This window comes from Carassius carassius, chromosome 3, assembly GCF_963082965.1.
Source record: "Carassius carassius chromosome 3, fCarCar2.1, whole genome shotgun sequence".
Lineage (NCBI taxonomy): Eukaryota > Metazoa > Chordata > Actinopteri > Cypriniformes > Cyprinidae > Carassius > Carassius carassius.
The window spans coordinates 21291632-21307032 of NC_081757.1; the positions used below are offsets into that span (position 1 = coordinate 21291632).

A 15401-nucleotide genomic window follows, 5' to 3' on the forward strand; every position below is an offset into this window, starting at 1 on the left:
GGTTTCCTGTCCTCAAAGGATTGTAAGACCAGTTTGTGTTCGTTCAGGTATGACGGTACCTTCTGTTGGTATGCTGGTGGGCATGTGTGATGGAGCTTGGGTAGACTGAGCCTCGGTAGTTCCTCTGTTTCTTGTGGTCTTCTTAGCAACTGATGCAGTGCTCAGCAGATTGAGATTGGTAGTATTGATGATGTCACAGGTGTTATCCTTAGTCTGCCAATGAAAGTCGGGTGAAAAGATATGAGATCTGAGATATGATCTGGATATGCTGATTAACATTCAGGCATACATTTTGGTACTGTAACATTAAATATGGCAATATTTAATTATCTAAAAATTATAAGACTGTCATATTCATTTAATGCAGTTAATAAAAATTAAATAATATGGTAAACACACATTTCTCAGCCCTTTACTCGAATTCCATAAGGGCAATAAGATGCCAGTCTGTACATACAGTAAAACAACATCAAATCCAAAAACATCTTGTGCAAAGAAAGAAAGTGTTAACAGTCAAAAACTTAAAATACATCATCATACATGCTACTAATTACTAATGGCCTTGTACAAGGTGGAAAGAAAAAGATAAAAAGGGAGAGAGAGAGAGAGAGAGAGAGAGAGAGAGAGAGAGAGAGAGAGAGAGAGAGAGAGAGAAACTGCAAATGAGTTCGTCTATCATGTAAGCACAGAGATTTAGGATCAAACATACACAAACATCCACGTACACACCTCATCTGGGCAACTGTTATCTATCCAGTCCTGCCGATGGCGATCAAATCCACTGGAACATCTGTCAATAAAAATTATAGCAGTCATTAGTATTTTACAGACAGCCAATAAACACACAATCATGATCTCCATCTTTTATAGATCGCTGACCAGTGCAGAAAAACCCTTTGAAATCTTTAACTCTTCTGAGAAACACTGTGCGTGTTCCTCAAAAAAAAAGTATTATGGGTTTAAAACAACAAAAAGGGCGAGTAAATCATGGAATGAATTTTCATTTATGAGTCTTCCAAGAAACTTCCATTAAGAATTCTCTGTTCAGTGTGGTCCAGAACAGGAAATTCAAAATGGTGAAATATACAGAGGACTGTCAACAGCAGTATATCACTAATAGATGCTGGCTTATAGAGTCAGGACTAGGCAGTACAGCTAGTATTTATTTTCTTCCTCCCAGAATGGAGCACAATGGCCTCGCCTGCTTGGCATTCCTGATGTCCGCTGAGATACAGTATCCCTTGCTCCATATCCTTCAGCAATTCCCCATTCTCCATTCATCTTTTCATGATATATTATCTCTTTTCAGTTTACTACAATTCACCATACACACATCTCCCTCCTTGTTTTTCTGATATTTTGGGGTAAGAAGAGAAGACACACATTTGCTGCCCAGTCCCTTCAAGGAAGGTAAACAAACCAGTTGTTTTTTATGTGTATGTGTGTTTTTGTGAGATTTTTAATTCGCTTGTCACAGCCCGTTATATTTAAACAAAAATCAAAGGATGCCATAACTTTTTGTAGTTGAAAAACAAATCATTTTATACAAGATTTGATATAAATGGACAAACCTGTTAAATAAACATGGGAGAAATACTTTCGTTTATGCAATAAGGTAATATAAACCGACAGTCTCTGAAAATGTTGTGTCTTAGATCAGAATTTTTTCAATGTGTTTTCAGACACAAACACAAGACACTGCTCTATACACAGGATGTGCTCTTGGGAGAGAAGCACCTTGACCGGTGGTGGCAGCGGCCACTATAGTGTGTGTCAGACTCTCTAAATGAAAGCTTTGGGTTAGAGATTTCATGACCCACAGACAGGAAGAGCTCTGCTAAGAGCAGCTACTGACTGAAACTCACACACACACACACACACACACACCCCCCAGCCTCTAAAGGCCAAAGATTTGCCACAGAATACAGCCGCTGGCTTTGTGAGGCATTTCATTTCTACTTCGCAATTTTGTTGCTCTTTTGTAGTAGCAGCAATTTTGTAAGTTTATTTTTTCTTTATTACCTTTACATTTTCATTTAGCTACACTTTTATCCAAAGCAACTTGTTAATGAATAATACAATAATAATAATAATTCTGGTGAATAGGAGTGCACAGTATATTAGTATCATATCAGATACAATGATTAATGTTGATATATTTATATTAGACATTTCATTCTGTATGCTCATTTCCCCTATTTTTACATGAAGATTCCCACAATATTAATCTAAAGCTCAAATATGCTTTGTATATTGTTTTTAATTCATTTATCCTATAAAGTAATAATTGTAAAATACATTTATTTCGTACAGTTCAAATCTATTAACATATTTACTGACAATGTTGCTCGAGACTTACTGACCTAAAAATGATAATGAAACTTTATAAGTACTACAGTTCTTGTGCACAATGCGCATTTCTCAATATTAAGTTTAAAATGAGTTATAACATCACAGTTGATGAGGATTGTATGGCCTTTGAATAATATCGGTCTTTATTTAAAGTGTACCTGAAGTATACTTGCAATAGTTCCACTTCAGTACAATTAAATAGATTTCAGTATATGTTTAGTTGGACTTCAGCACAATTAAAGTGCATTAAGTTCATCTAATTTGGCAAACTTTAATTATACCAGTTTAGTAAACTAAAAGTACAATTGCAGGGTTTTTTTATTAAGCGCATAAATAGGTAAATGTATTTGTAGCATACTTAGTATGAATGTATTTTAAATACATTTTAGTATATTTATTTTCCACTAGGGTAGATTAAATCCCATGACATGAAAATAATTATCCACTTCAGACCAAAAATCTGTGAACCCCTACTAGGGAGAAAGTAACATGACAAGTGACCCAAAAATGCCCAAAGTACTAAATGTACAAACTAGATTTCAAATGATTTAATTATTCAGTGAACAAATTAGATTTTGTTTAATTTACTTTTGTAGCTTATTCATGGTCATTATGTCTTCCTTTCATTTTCTCTCCCAAGCACTGATGAATCATACAAGGAAGACAAGTAAAACTGAAATATATATCTGTAGATTTGAAGCTGCCTATGGTGCCGGTCACATTCTTCGTCAGCACTTCTCCAGCCTTTCATAATCTCATTTACATGTTAATGGCTGCAAATGCAGTCAACTCAAATTTATTCTGATCCAGTAATAATCCGACCTTCAGGGTGAAAGAATGCTTTTCCAAATATGCAAATCTAGGTTTGATGCACATATTCATTACTAATAAACTCATATGTTAAAGTAATTTCATTACTTCAGAGTAATGACATCTGAAGGGTATTAGGTGCAACACTTTGCAACAGTATTACAGTTTTCTGTTCAGTAAGAACTTGTTTTTGTGTGTGTGTGTGTGTGTGTGTGTGTGTGTCAACTGCATCAGATTACACTTTATCTGCTCTCTCCAAAGACAAGGGCTAAATTGTTGATAAATTGCATTGGGAGGAGCAGACTGTCAGTTATTAGCTTAAGTAAACTGAGTCACCTGCATTTACTGTTTCATTAGTCTGCTCTTTTACTCTCTCCCTCTCTCACACGCAAACACACAGCCTCAATCAAGCCAAAAAAAGCCCCTGACTTTAATTACTCCAGCAATTTCTAACTCTACATTGTTTCCATAACCTTCAGCCAAACAAAAATGGTTATGCATATTTATGAAGTCTGAAGATAAGTCCCTTGTCTACCAGAAGATGATTCTAAACTCAGTGTTGTGATTTAATTATACAATCCTGCAGGATTCCTAGAGTGGATGGAAAAACCAAGGTCCCATTGACATTGAAAGATGTGCTTGTGCTATGCATCATTATTTTGGGTACGTAATGTTTTTATACAGTCTATGGTAATGATTTATAAAATAACAAACTGCACTGAAAATTGTTACAGCTCAATAAATGTGTGCAGCACATATGCACTTGATAAAGGGAAAAAGTTAAACTCCTCTAACACAAGCGAACTGACCTTTTTCTCTCTCTGCCAGTCATAAACTAAATCGCACAATAAACACCAACTGGGATTTCATATTCCTGTGTATGCATGCGTGTGGGTGTGCATGTATGTGCTTGAGAATAAGAGCGAGGGATTGCAAGAGTAGACAGATGGAAGGATTGCCAGGAAAATAAAGCAGAAGGAGGTTGGGTATCTCAGTCTCGTCTGTTCTTTGGTATGTGATCTACAGAGTTTTCTCTGTCTGGGTTCGAGAGGTGAGGGTGCGGGCATGAGTCAGCAGGAATGCGACTTTATTTTCCCTCTCTCTCACTTTCTCTGAAAAAAGTGGTCTTGGTTTAAAAGATTCTCTGCAAACATTTAAAGCACTATTACTAAGAAAAATGCAATGCAAGTTAATGCAAGAGACATTTCGTTAATGGTTTACACATGATGTTTACAATTCGTTTCAATTTTTATGCCATCTTTACATACAAAGGCAATCTTGTAACATTGTGACTGCTGAATTAGAAGTGTTGAATTATCTCCACATTTTGTGAATGTCTGTGTTGAGAGTGCTTTTGTTTCAGCAGCTGCTGACAGAACTTGTAAAATGTTAATTATTCCCCTTGTTCATTGTACCACCTCAAGGCAAGCGGTCTGAGAACAGTAAAATGACATTAGAATAGGGAAAAGAGAGGCGGATGAAGAGAGGTTTGTTTTCTCACCTATTGAGCCGGTGACACCAGCTGCAGTTGAAGTTAATCTGAGAACCTATGCAAGAAGTGCAGCTTTTGAACTGAAGACATGCTGCGGAAAAGAAAAAAAGACGGAGAAAATGCATCAGCACAGAATCAATCACAAATAGAGCAAAAGGCTAATAGAACAATGAACCAGATTTCCATATAACTTGTGATAAAAACTCTAATATAAAATCTGATATTGCAGATAAAGAGGTAGAACAAAATAAGCTTCTGTTACATCACATAATTTTTCTATAGTTCTATTAGCTTCATGTTTGTGTGTGCATGTATATTGTGTGTGTCCATTGGCTTACTGGGTAGTGGCATCATTTCTACAGCTGTACTGCTTGTAATTTTGGTCTTTAACAGTTCCACTCTGTGATACTCATATATAGTCTTCCTCCGCACATCTAGAGGCAAACAAACACACATTACCTTCACCATGTGAAGCATTTGGGTGTTGAAACTTCTGAAGCACAAGCCAAAAGAGAGAGAGTAGCAGCATTTTTCTGTAAAGTTTTGTCTTCTCATGAATGCTGCCTCTTAATTGCCATTTTGAATACATTTACAGTACTTTTAACTTGTTTAATTCACCACTTTAACATTTTGAATGTTAAAGGCTTCACATTTATTGTTACTGGAACATGAATTTATACTAGATTAAAAACTCTGCTTCAGAACATCACTGCACGATACTGCCACAAGTATTTCATATTGTAATTTATTATCAGAATCATGAACACTGGTTTGTAGTGCAGCTAGTTTTGTTATTTGCTGCACTTTGTTATTCTAATTATTTACCAGGAGCAGCAAATTAATCTAATATCTTTCATTCATATTAAATTGCTTACTTCCACACTGAATAATCCACATGCCTTTAAATAAGACGTCATCCAAAATTGTGAAATTGTCCAAATATGAAGACACGAATTCACATGGACATGTCTATCATTCCACAAATACATGGAGAAGTTTGATTTCATGTTAAATCATGAGATCCATTACCAAAAAAGTTGTGTGTGCTCAGTAATGATCTGTATGGGCTGAAAGTGACAAAACCCACATTGAGCCACTGTGTGAGGACTTAAGTGTACTGATTTCACTAGCATTGGGATGCATGGTTCACTGTAATGACATAGTTGTGAATAGAGTATATTTCACTGAAAGAACTACTCACATTGTTACCAGTGCTAACAGAAGATAATGCTTAATACACTGTCTAACAGAAGCTCTTATACAATATACTGTTAAACATAAAAACAAAAAAGACCTGTGTGTTCACTAAACAAATTAAGTCAACTATCAAGATTACTCTCTTTGGTCTCTCTTACCCAATAAAATGTTACATTTAAAATAGAATAAAAAAAGAACTACGTACACTGCTACACTGTGCTGTGCATTGGTTATGCAGTACTCTTACTCCCTACGAATCCCTTTGAAGACAGAATGGACTTTTCATCATTTAAACGTATTGGTTGATCAACCTACATCTGAAAGTAATTCAGTATATTATAGTCTTTGAGTTAAAGTTAAGCCCCCATCATCGACATACGCTGTATCAAATGCATGTACACGCATGCATGGATATAACTGCACATATAGATGCATCTAGTAATACATCATCATCTACGTGACTGGTAGCTGAATTACCTAAATGCAGTGAAATGGAAAATTGAATTATAATGAAGAGAGGATGGGTACTGTAGCAGGATTTCTATATGTGTATGTGTGCATGAAGGTTTGATTAAACTAGCTATAAAGAAAGAGTTTTGAAAATCTCTCTGCAAATTTAGTGAAACATGTAAAAACCCCAACATTTTCAGTGGTTCATGATATGTAAAATTCTTACAATTCAAGTTTATTGATGTCTTAAAGTTTGTGTAAAGAGTTAGGGTGACCTCTGTATAAAAACACTGTCCTTTTTAATAGAATGAAACCAATGTGTGTGTGTTTGTGGGTGTGTATATGGCTTTTCATGTGTCGCCTCTCTGGATGAATGTGTACAGCAGGGGAAAAGCTCTCTGATAAAGTGAATGTGTATGTGTTCAGCTGAGGAAGTAACTGTCTGACCTTGCTGAAACCGACATCATTGGAGTATTAATACATAAAAGAGCTGCTAAACTTTAAGACAGGAAATTGTAGCTTGTTCAGTACAGGCTGTTTTTCTCTTCCTGTGGGTAATTACATTTCTTGCCCATGGGGTGTCACAAAACTCCTTCGTAGCATGCTGATAATGCCTGGAGATATACATGTGAGTCCTTATGCATCTTAAACAGTGTCACCTGATGAGTCTCCAGACACTAATGAGAGAAAGAGAGGCGAGACCCACGAAGGCTATTACCGCTCTCAATCACTCCATCTCATTCTCCACTCTCTCCTTCCCCTCAGAGCTGTCTCTCTCTCCTTCTCATATTGTAAAAGACTGACAGACAGACAGAATGATGCAAATCCTGCCCTTTCACAGCAGACAGTCCCAAACAAACACAGACTCACATACGCTTGGAGAGAATAAGCTGTCATGGAAAGTCATGAGCCTCCATTCATGATGTCCTGACAGCAAACACATCCTCTCCTCCTGTTCTCTCTTACACTCACTCGCTGCCCAACTCCAGACATATTTATCTGCTAAATTTGTCTCTCCAGGGCAGCCGGGTTTGGTCCTGCTGGGCTCACTGTTACTACGACATCAAAGACTTTTCCTGCTTGGCACACCAGACAACAAACAGACAGCTTGAGAAGGGAGGAGGATGGAGCTTTAAGATCAACCCTGAAGTAATCGACCGTCAGAACAAACATACAGTATTCAAACATACTTTCTGATGGGCGGAATAGCACCTGTCAAATTCAGTCATCAACTCAAATCTCCAAAAACTTACACACTTGGAATACAGAATGCAGATGGTTTACTGGTGTTACATGTTACGTTGACTCACTGGGGATCTGCTGAATCTTATGGACCACCACAAAGGCATCAGACAGGCCAACCTTCACCGGATGATTGACAGAGCTGATCTTTGCAATCTGCACCGGGACCTGAAATAAAAGCACATACTAGTTAATTCATCCATCAATGACCTGAAGAGGTAAAGTTAGACAGCTAGTTAGATGGCTAGAAGGAAAGCGAGAAAACAAAAAAGGAAGACAAGAAAGCAAGCAGGAAAGAAAGAAAGAATAGAAAGACAAAATGGAGTGAGTAGAGACTTGGGGAGAGGGAAAAGCCAAATTCAGTTAGGAAGTTTGTGGGCTGAATATGCTTTGCAATAATTAAATAAATCTCAACAGCATTTACAAGAATGTCTTCTGACTAGTGTGTTACAATATTTCTTTGTATATTTCTAACGACAAAGCTACATATTTTATTTTATTTTATTTTGCATAACACTATATAGTGTGTGTGTGTGTGTGTGTGTGTGTGTGTGTGTGTAATATATATATATATATATATATATATATATATATATATATATATATATATATATATATATATATATATATGTGTGTGTATATATATATATATATATATATAGTGAGAGAGAGAGAGAGAGAGAGAATAAATATTAGAAATTTAGATATATATAATAAATACTTAACAAAATAGGCATACAATAAATTATATTTAAATAATATATGTATTTAATATGAAACAAAATACATAATATATAAAAAAGTTGAATATAGTTGATTTATGTATTTCACACTTGACTGCACATGATTTGTGAAACTGTTGGAATATTTTAACTGTACTGGATACTTCACTTTGTCATTACATGGTACCTGACCATGTTTGTATGTGGCAAATTGAAAAGAGAGTGACATTGACACATTCACACAAACTCTGATGGAACAGGAAGTAATCACAGAAGAGCCGTGTCACAGACAGAGAGAGAAATAGAAAACAGGATGAAAGACATATGGAGGAAGAAAAGAAAAAATAGCCTTCAGACCTCTTTGTAAGCAAAGACAATTCGTCCATCGTTGTGTAATGTGGCCTGGAAGGTGAAACTTCCTTCATTATAAGAATCCTGAAGATGGACGTGATCCCACTGGACAACTAAAGCAGTTCCTAGGAAACATGCACGTAATATTTACATATAATGTTACATACTAATGAGAATACATTTAATATTTTTATTCTCTACTAACAATACAGTTTCAGCTTCTGATCACTGCTGTAAACAAGAGCATCTGGAAAACAACATGACACATTTGATTTATGGCAAGTCGAGGTACAGTGTTTTTGATGGTTGTGTGTATTTGAAGATGGGAAGGTCTGACAGATATATATTGGATATTTCTGTTCCAATATATTTTTGCATTATATATTTCTGTCAGATAGGACATCCTCTGTCTCTCTCACACATACACACACACACAACACACACACAGCCCAGTGCGTCTGTCTCTTACCATTGTCAAAATAGATGACAGTGGAGTTTCTGGAGAGGCTGGGGTCAAAGTTTGCCATAAGTGGAGCGATATATTGTGTTGCTGTCAACATTCGGTGAACCACATCTCCTGTGTAGATGAACCCTGAAAACACAGAAACACACACACTATCTATAAACGTTTGTAATACATATTCATAATATCAAATAATAATAAAAATACATTTCAAATCTGATCTTCAGGATGCAATTAAGATAAAACCACTCATTTTGTTTATGTGAAAAAATAGAAGTTTTTTTGGCATCAATGCATGAACATGTGCTTTTCTTTCTACTCTTTATCTCTGTGGTCTCCTCCTTTCTCATCAATGCATCCTGGCAAACAGCCTTGGCCTGTCTCCAAAGTGATTAATACTCTAATTAGCCATATAAATGCCTCCTTCCATCCCACTCACAGAAAGGAGAGAGGACCTTCCACACATACATAATCTAAAATGTGTCTTCAGCATTTGCCTGCTTAAATCAATGCAAATCTTTCCACAGGAATTCTGCCAACCTGGACTAAGCTGACCAACTCTGCTTACCCTGTAAACACAGAGCACTTAAAAACTCATTATATTCAATTCAATAAAATTAAAATAATTAAGACACGGCTCACTATTATTTGACAACACAAGAACATTAAAAAGAAAAACAAATACTCAAAAATCACTTATTATAGCAAAATTATAGAAATCTGCCCAAAACCATTTTGAACTTGCTGATCAGTAAAGTTGTCCTCGGATATCCAAAAAGGGGCCCACATGTTAACAATTCGAGGGGTCAGTGTGCCAGCCCATCTGATCAATGTGAGGATACCACATCCAATTTCAATTAAAGGTCTATTAAACACCCATTAGGCACTTTATTTCCACTTTTTAAATATTTTCTCAATTTATACTTAAAATAAGTCCCTTCCAGTTGATATGATATGGGAAAAATGTAATTGGAAATCCACTGTCCTTACTCTTTGGGTTTCTTTATCAATTTTGTCTGATTGAATTAGAGTTACTACAAAACGCCTTTGCCATCAAAGCAGGCTATTTGCATAAACACTATTTAAATAAACACTCACCAGTTCTGTTTATTACAAATTCTTAAGGCAGGAAAAGAACGTCTTACACAGAACATTTTTTTTCGCTCCTGAAAACACGGCTTCACTGGGAAATTCAGACCAGTTGTGTTTCACCGCTTACAACCGCAGAGAGATGACTGATGTAATTACAAGGAGAAATTATAGGCAGTTTTCTGTCTCTATATTTCCTTCACTCTCACAGCTTCATCTAAGACACATTCCAGCAGCCAGTGAGTCACATGAACCGCATTCATAATAAAAATCCCCACACATGCCCTCATATCTCCATCTTGCACGGTCAGCTGTTATTAAGAGGAACCTCTCACGGCTGATCTGCTAGAACACTGTGACTCACAGTCAAGCCCTTATGCCTACAAGCAAGAACCAATCAATTATATGTTCCTCTTTAAGCTCATATAGATCATATGTTCTGCTTCAGCCGTATAATACTCATATCGCATGAAGGCAGGCAGACGCTCTCTTATAACCTCATCATTGGTTGTGCTGCACACATCACACGCAGGAGGACAGTTTACTTACCGCCGGTTGCAACAGTGACCTCTCGCAGCAAATACCCATAAAATGGAAAATCAAAGGAGAGATTGACCCGCTGAGGATGAAATTATAAAAAATTAAAAGAAGATCTAAACAATAAGCAGAATCAATATAAAACTATTAATCAGAGACAGTGAGAGAGAGGCAGTGATTACAATAAAACATACAGCAAGTGTAGATCTAGACAGACTCTATGGACTCATTCTGTGGTCAGCTAAAGCAAACATAACTCTGCTAATAAATTTGACTTCTGTCCTGAAGCCATGGTGCGCTTTTCTTCTGCGGTTTCTTTTGTTTGGAAAGTGCAATGTGAGGATATCGCAGTCTGTTCCAGTAATGGGATGGCGACACACCAAAATCTGATCCCATTTCAGAGAAATGTGGCATTTGAGGATCAACACTTGGTCTGTTGCTTTCATAACCCACACAAACAGACAAACCCATCTATGTACAAGCAACAAATAAAATGATTTTGTTTTTCAAAAAGCGAACAGTAATTGTTCTTAAATGTAGTCATTTCATATCATTTGCATTTAAGAAGATGTGTACTGCTTTCTGTTTGTGTCTGAGAGATGATGAATGGATGAATGAATGAATGAATGAATGAATGAATGAATGAATGAATGAATTCTGTCTTACCGCTGCTTGTCGGTGCGTATTGGACAGGATGCCATGAATCTTTACCTTCTCCTTGTCCATCTGATCGATATTTACCCATAATTCTTTGCTCATAGGGTCACTGGGGCCATAAGTCTTTGAGGTGTAGTAGTTATGATCTGTGTCCTCCTGTGGGGAGATACCAGACAGCCAGTCAGGTCAAAGGACACAATACTTACAGTGAAGAAATTCATAAAGGCCTGGAACACCACAACACAATCCATTTTTGTTTAAAGTAGGATTTTAGCAACCAAGGGCTACAAGCCCATTCTGATTATCACATCACAAACAAATACCATTTCAGTTCTTTCAGTATTAAAAACACCCAAACACTCTCCCGAAAGAAAAATTGAAGAGAGGTGTGTTTACAAAAGACTGAGCCAATCTCTGTTTGTTTACATGTATTTTCAATGCTGATCACATTTTTATGAGGGTCACTGAGAGTTCTGCTGAATTGAGTGTTGCTCAGGAGCACCTGTATAGCTGTCTAGCCTCTGTCTGGAAAATATGATGATAACAAAACAGCAAAAGGTTCAAGTGAGTTCTTTTAGCCCAGTGCTCCCTATCCACTTAGGTGAAAAGAACAAAGAGTCAATCATTTCACCAGCTGGGTGAGAGATTTGAGAAAGAGGTGACTGAGACACCACAATGTCAAAAAAAATAAGGCATATATGTGCTGAGATGTGTGGATTTATGTATGTGAGTGTACACATACAGCACTTGCAATCAGAAGTTCCTGGTACTGTATTTTTATTATTATTATTTTTTTTATGAGCAAATGTGACGATATAAAACTTTGACGTTTTAACTAACTGAACAGTTCTGCAGGTTACATATGCCGAGCAAATGGATGGAAAATCTGAGTGCCAGGAGAAACACAACCCATGATGACTACTGATTAGTAACAGCATAATGCTTTGGACAGGGACAGAAGAACATGATCAGCTAACTGAAAGAAAATCAGCTCAGAGAAATTGTATCCTTCAATTTACTGACCATTACAAATTATTTTCTACAAAGGCCATCATCAGTGATCCAATTATTATACATCTGTGGCTTTTAAAAACAAACCAAAATTTATATTTTATCTACCAATTAGTTTAATGCATGAGAAAAACACTTGATCACATGACCAAGGCTATGAGCGTGACATTTTTATTCATGAGATATAGAGTAACAGTGTTTTGGATGAACCAAGTTTGAATTGGTTTCTGTTCCCTTTTCTCCTCTACAATACATTCTTGTCTCTGCTCCACAGTCCACTGTCCTGTTATAATATAGACAAAAATGCTTTAAATATACCATTACAAATATATTTAATTCCTGTATGGACACATGCTCTGTGAGTGGAAGACATGATCCATGACAAAGTAACAATCCAAAAGAAGACACTTAGAGCATGAATGAAATAACCTTAGATTGATCTGTTGTTGTTTACAGAGCAAAGAAAGTCTGTCTGTAAAACCCTAGGAGGAAAACACTTGATCATAAATGTCTACACTGTCTTATCAAGCAGCCTGGCATCGAGGAATTCAGCATGGAACTATATGAATAACAATTCTCATAAAGAAAGAAATGTGTCTAAGTTAAGGAGAGGTGAATATAAGGTACGTAAACTTTGGCAGTTTCATCTGTTAAAGTGCAAAAGCAGAGCTGAAAATATAACAAACAAAAACCTAAAAGGCTAAACTAAAGCCTGAGGCCATGCCATAAAAAGCAATAGAAATTCAGTCCTTTGAAACTCACAAAATAAAAAATGACAGAAGCACTTTGTTGTGTGTAAAATAAATGATGCACCAGGTGTTATGTGTGTATGAGTGTTTACACAGGAATATGTTTGTATATGGGAGCTGGTAGGAGTTCAAACACTAAAACTCCATCACACAGACCTTGTAAAGCAACATCAAAGGAAACAGCCAGTGGACAAAAATTTTTGCAACTACTTTATACACACAGTGCTCTGAAGTAATTATCATGTGGGAAACTAATTCAATACTAAAGAAACTGTGTATGTGCATGATGTTTTTCATATGGTTAAAATGATCACATAGATGTATGTACAACTTCTCATTGTGCAAATTAGAGTTGAATTAGTCCAGCGACCAAGGTAAAGCCGAATTATCAGTACCCATTACTCCAGTTGTCAGCATCACATGGTCCCTTAGATAGATATAGATAGACAGAGTGACAAAGAGACAGACAGACAGACAGACAGATAGATAGATAGATAGATAGATATAGCAACATAATGTTGCATGTTTGTTGTTTGTTTATTCTGTTATTAAAGCTATATTTTATTAATAAAGGTTGTTATTTTTAAAGGGATCTCATTTCTAGTTTTACTTTATCTTAGTGTTGCATTCAACACCATAGATCATGACATAGTCATAGATCGAATACAAAACTATACAGGTATTCAAGGACAGGCTTTAAGATGGTTTAGATCCTACCAGTGCGATCGCTACCATTTTGTTTACTTAAATAGGGAGTCATTTCATTTATCACCAGTAAAATATGGAGTGCCACAAGGATCTGTCCTAGGTCCTCTGCTATTTTCAATATACATGTTGCCCCTTGGTAATATTATTAGAAAATACTAGATTAGTTTCCTCTGTTATGCTGATGATACTCAACTATATATCTCAACGAGACCAGATGAAACTTCTATATTATCTAAGCTAACAGAGTGTGTTAAAAATTTAAAAGATTGGATGACCAATAATTTTATCCTATTAAATTCGGATAAGACAGAGATATTATTTATTGGACCAAAAAACAGTACACATAATCTAGTAGACTACAATGTGCAAGTAGACGGATGTACTGTTACTTCCTATACAGTCAAAAATCTGGGTGTTATATTAGACAGCAACTTCTATCTTTGAAACATTGCCAAGCTATGAAATATGTTATCTGTTTCTGATGCAGAAAAGCTAGTTCATGCATTTATGACCTCTAGACTGGAATATTGTAACACACTTCTTGGTGGTTGTCCAGCATCTTCAATAAACAAGCTACATGTAGTCCAAAATGCAGCAGCTAGAGTCCAGGTCAAGAAAATATTATCATATTACCCCAATTTTACAGTCTCTGCACTGGCTACATATTAAGTTCTGTATCAGTTACAAATAATTATTACTTACCTATAAGGCTCTAAATGGTTTAGCTTCTGCGTACCTAACTAGCCTTATACCACACTACAATCCATCACACTCCCTAATGTCACAAATTCTGGACTTTTGGTAGTTCCTAGGATAGCAAAGTCCACTATGGGAGGTAGAGCTTTTTTGCATTTGGCTCCCAAACTCTGGAATATCCTTCCTGATAATGTTCGGGTTTCAGACACACTCTCTGTTTAAATCTAGATTAAAAACACATCTCTTTCACCAAGCATTCAAATAATGCATCTTATAATTTGTGACTGCAGTTGTATCTGATCAAATGTGCATTATTATTCTTTAGCTTGGGTTAAACTCATTCATTTTACTTGGTTGGAACAGCAGCTAAGCTAATTATGTCTCTATTTGTTTTTCTGTTTTGCCACGGGTCACTAGGATTTACACAAGCTCCAGTCTGGATCCAGAACACCTGAGAAGAGATGACGCCCACCCCTCAGAGGACCTCAGATGATGCTAACCCTGAAACAACATACAGAACTACCAAATATTGCTACAAGTGTGATTGCATCATATAATAATTGCTGATAATAGTTTTCATCGTCTGGTTGACTACGGCTTGTATTCATTTTTATGAATATTTCTGTCATATGCACATAAACTGACAGTCACCACTGATAAGCTACCACTAAATATTGTAGAAACTTAATTTTCTGTAAAGTTGCTTTGCAATGATTTGTATCATAAAAAGCGATATACAAATAAACTTGGCCAGGATACACCAAGCCGACTTCAAAGAACTTCTGGAGATGAAAGCCGATGGACTTGTCACCTCGCGCCGACAGCACTGAACCAAAATCTGCACTTGAACACACCACGCAGACCACAGCCGATGG

At 36.4% G+C, this 15401-nt stretch overlaps 1 protein-coding gene across 1 annotated transcript in view; it reads right to left on the minus strand.

Annotated features, from left to right (window-relative positions):
* plxdc2b (plexin domain containing 2b) overlaps positions 1-15401 on the minus strand; it is a 57991-nt gene that overhangs the window by 7823 nt on the left and 34767 nt on the right. The window contains exons 3-11 of the mRNA XM_059533808.1: positions 11372-11518; positions 10718-10787; positions 9086-9208; positions 8623-8741; positions 7612-7711; positions 4993-5088; positions 4664-4745; positions 730-790; positions 60-213 (exon numbers count right to left, since the gene is read on the minus strand). Coding sequence (XP_059389791.1) covers positions 60-213; positions 730-790; positions 4664-4745; positions 4993-5088; positions 7612-7711; positions 8623-8741; positions 9086-9208; positions 10718-10787; positions 11372-11518 — 952 coding nt within the window. The remainder of the gene's footprint in view (positions 1-59; positions 214-729; positions 791-4663; positions 4746-4992; positions 5089-7611; positions 7712-8622; positions 8742-9085; positions 9209-10717; positions 10788-11371; positions 11519-15401) is intronic.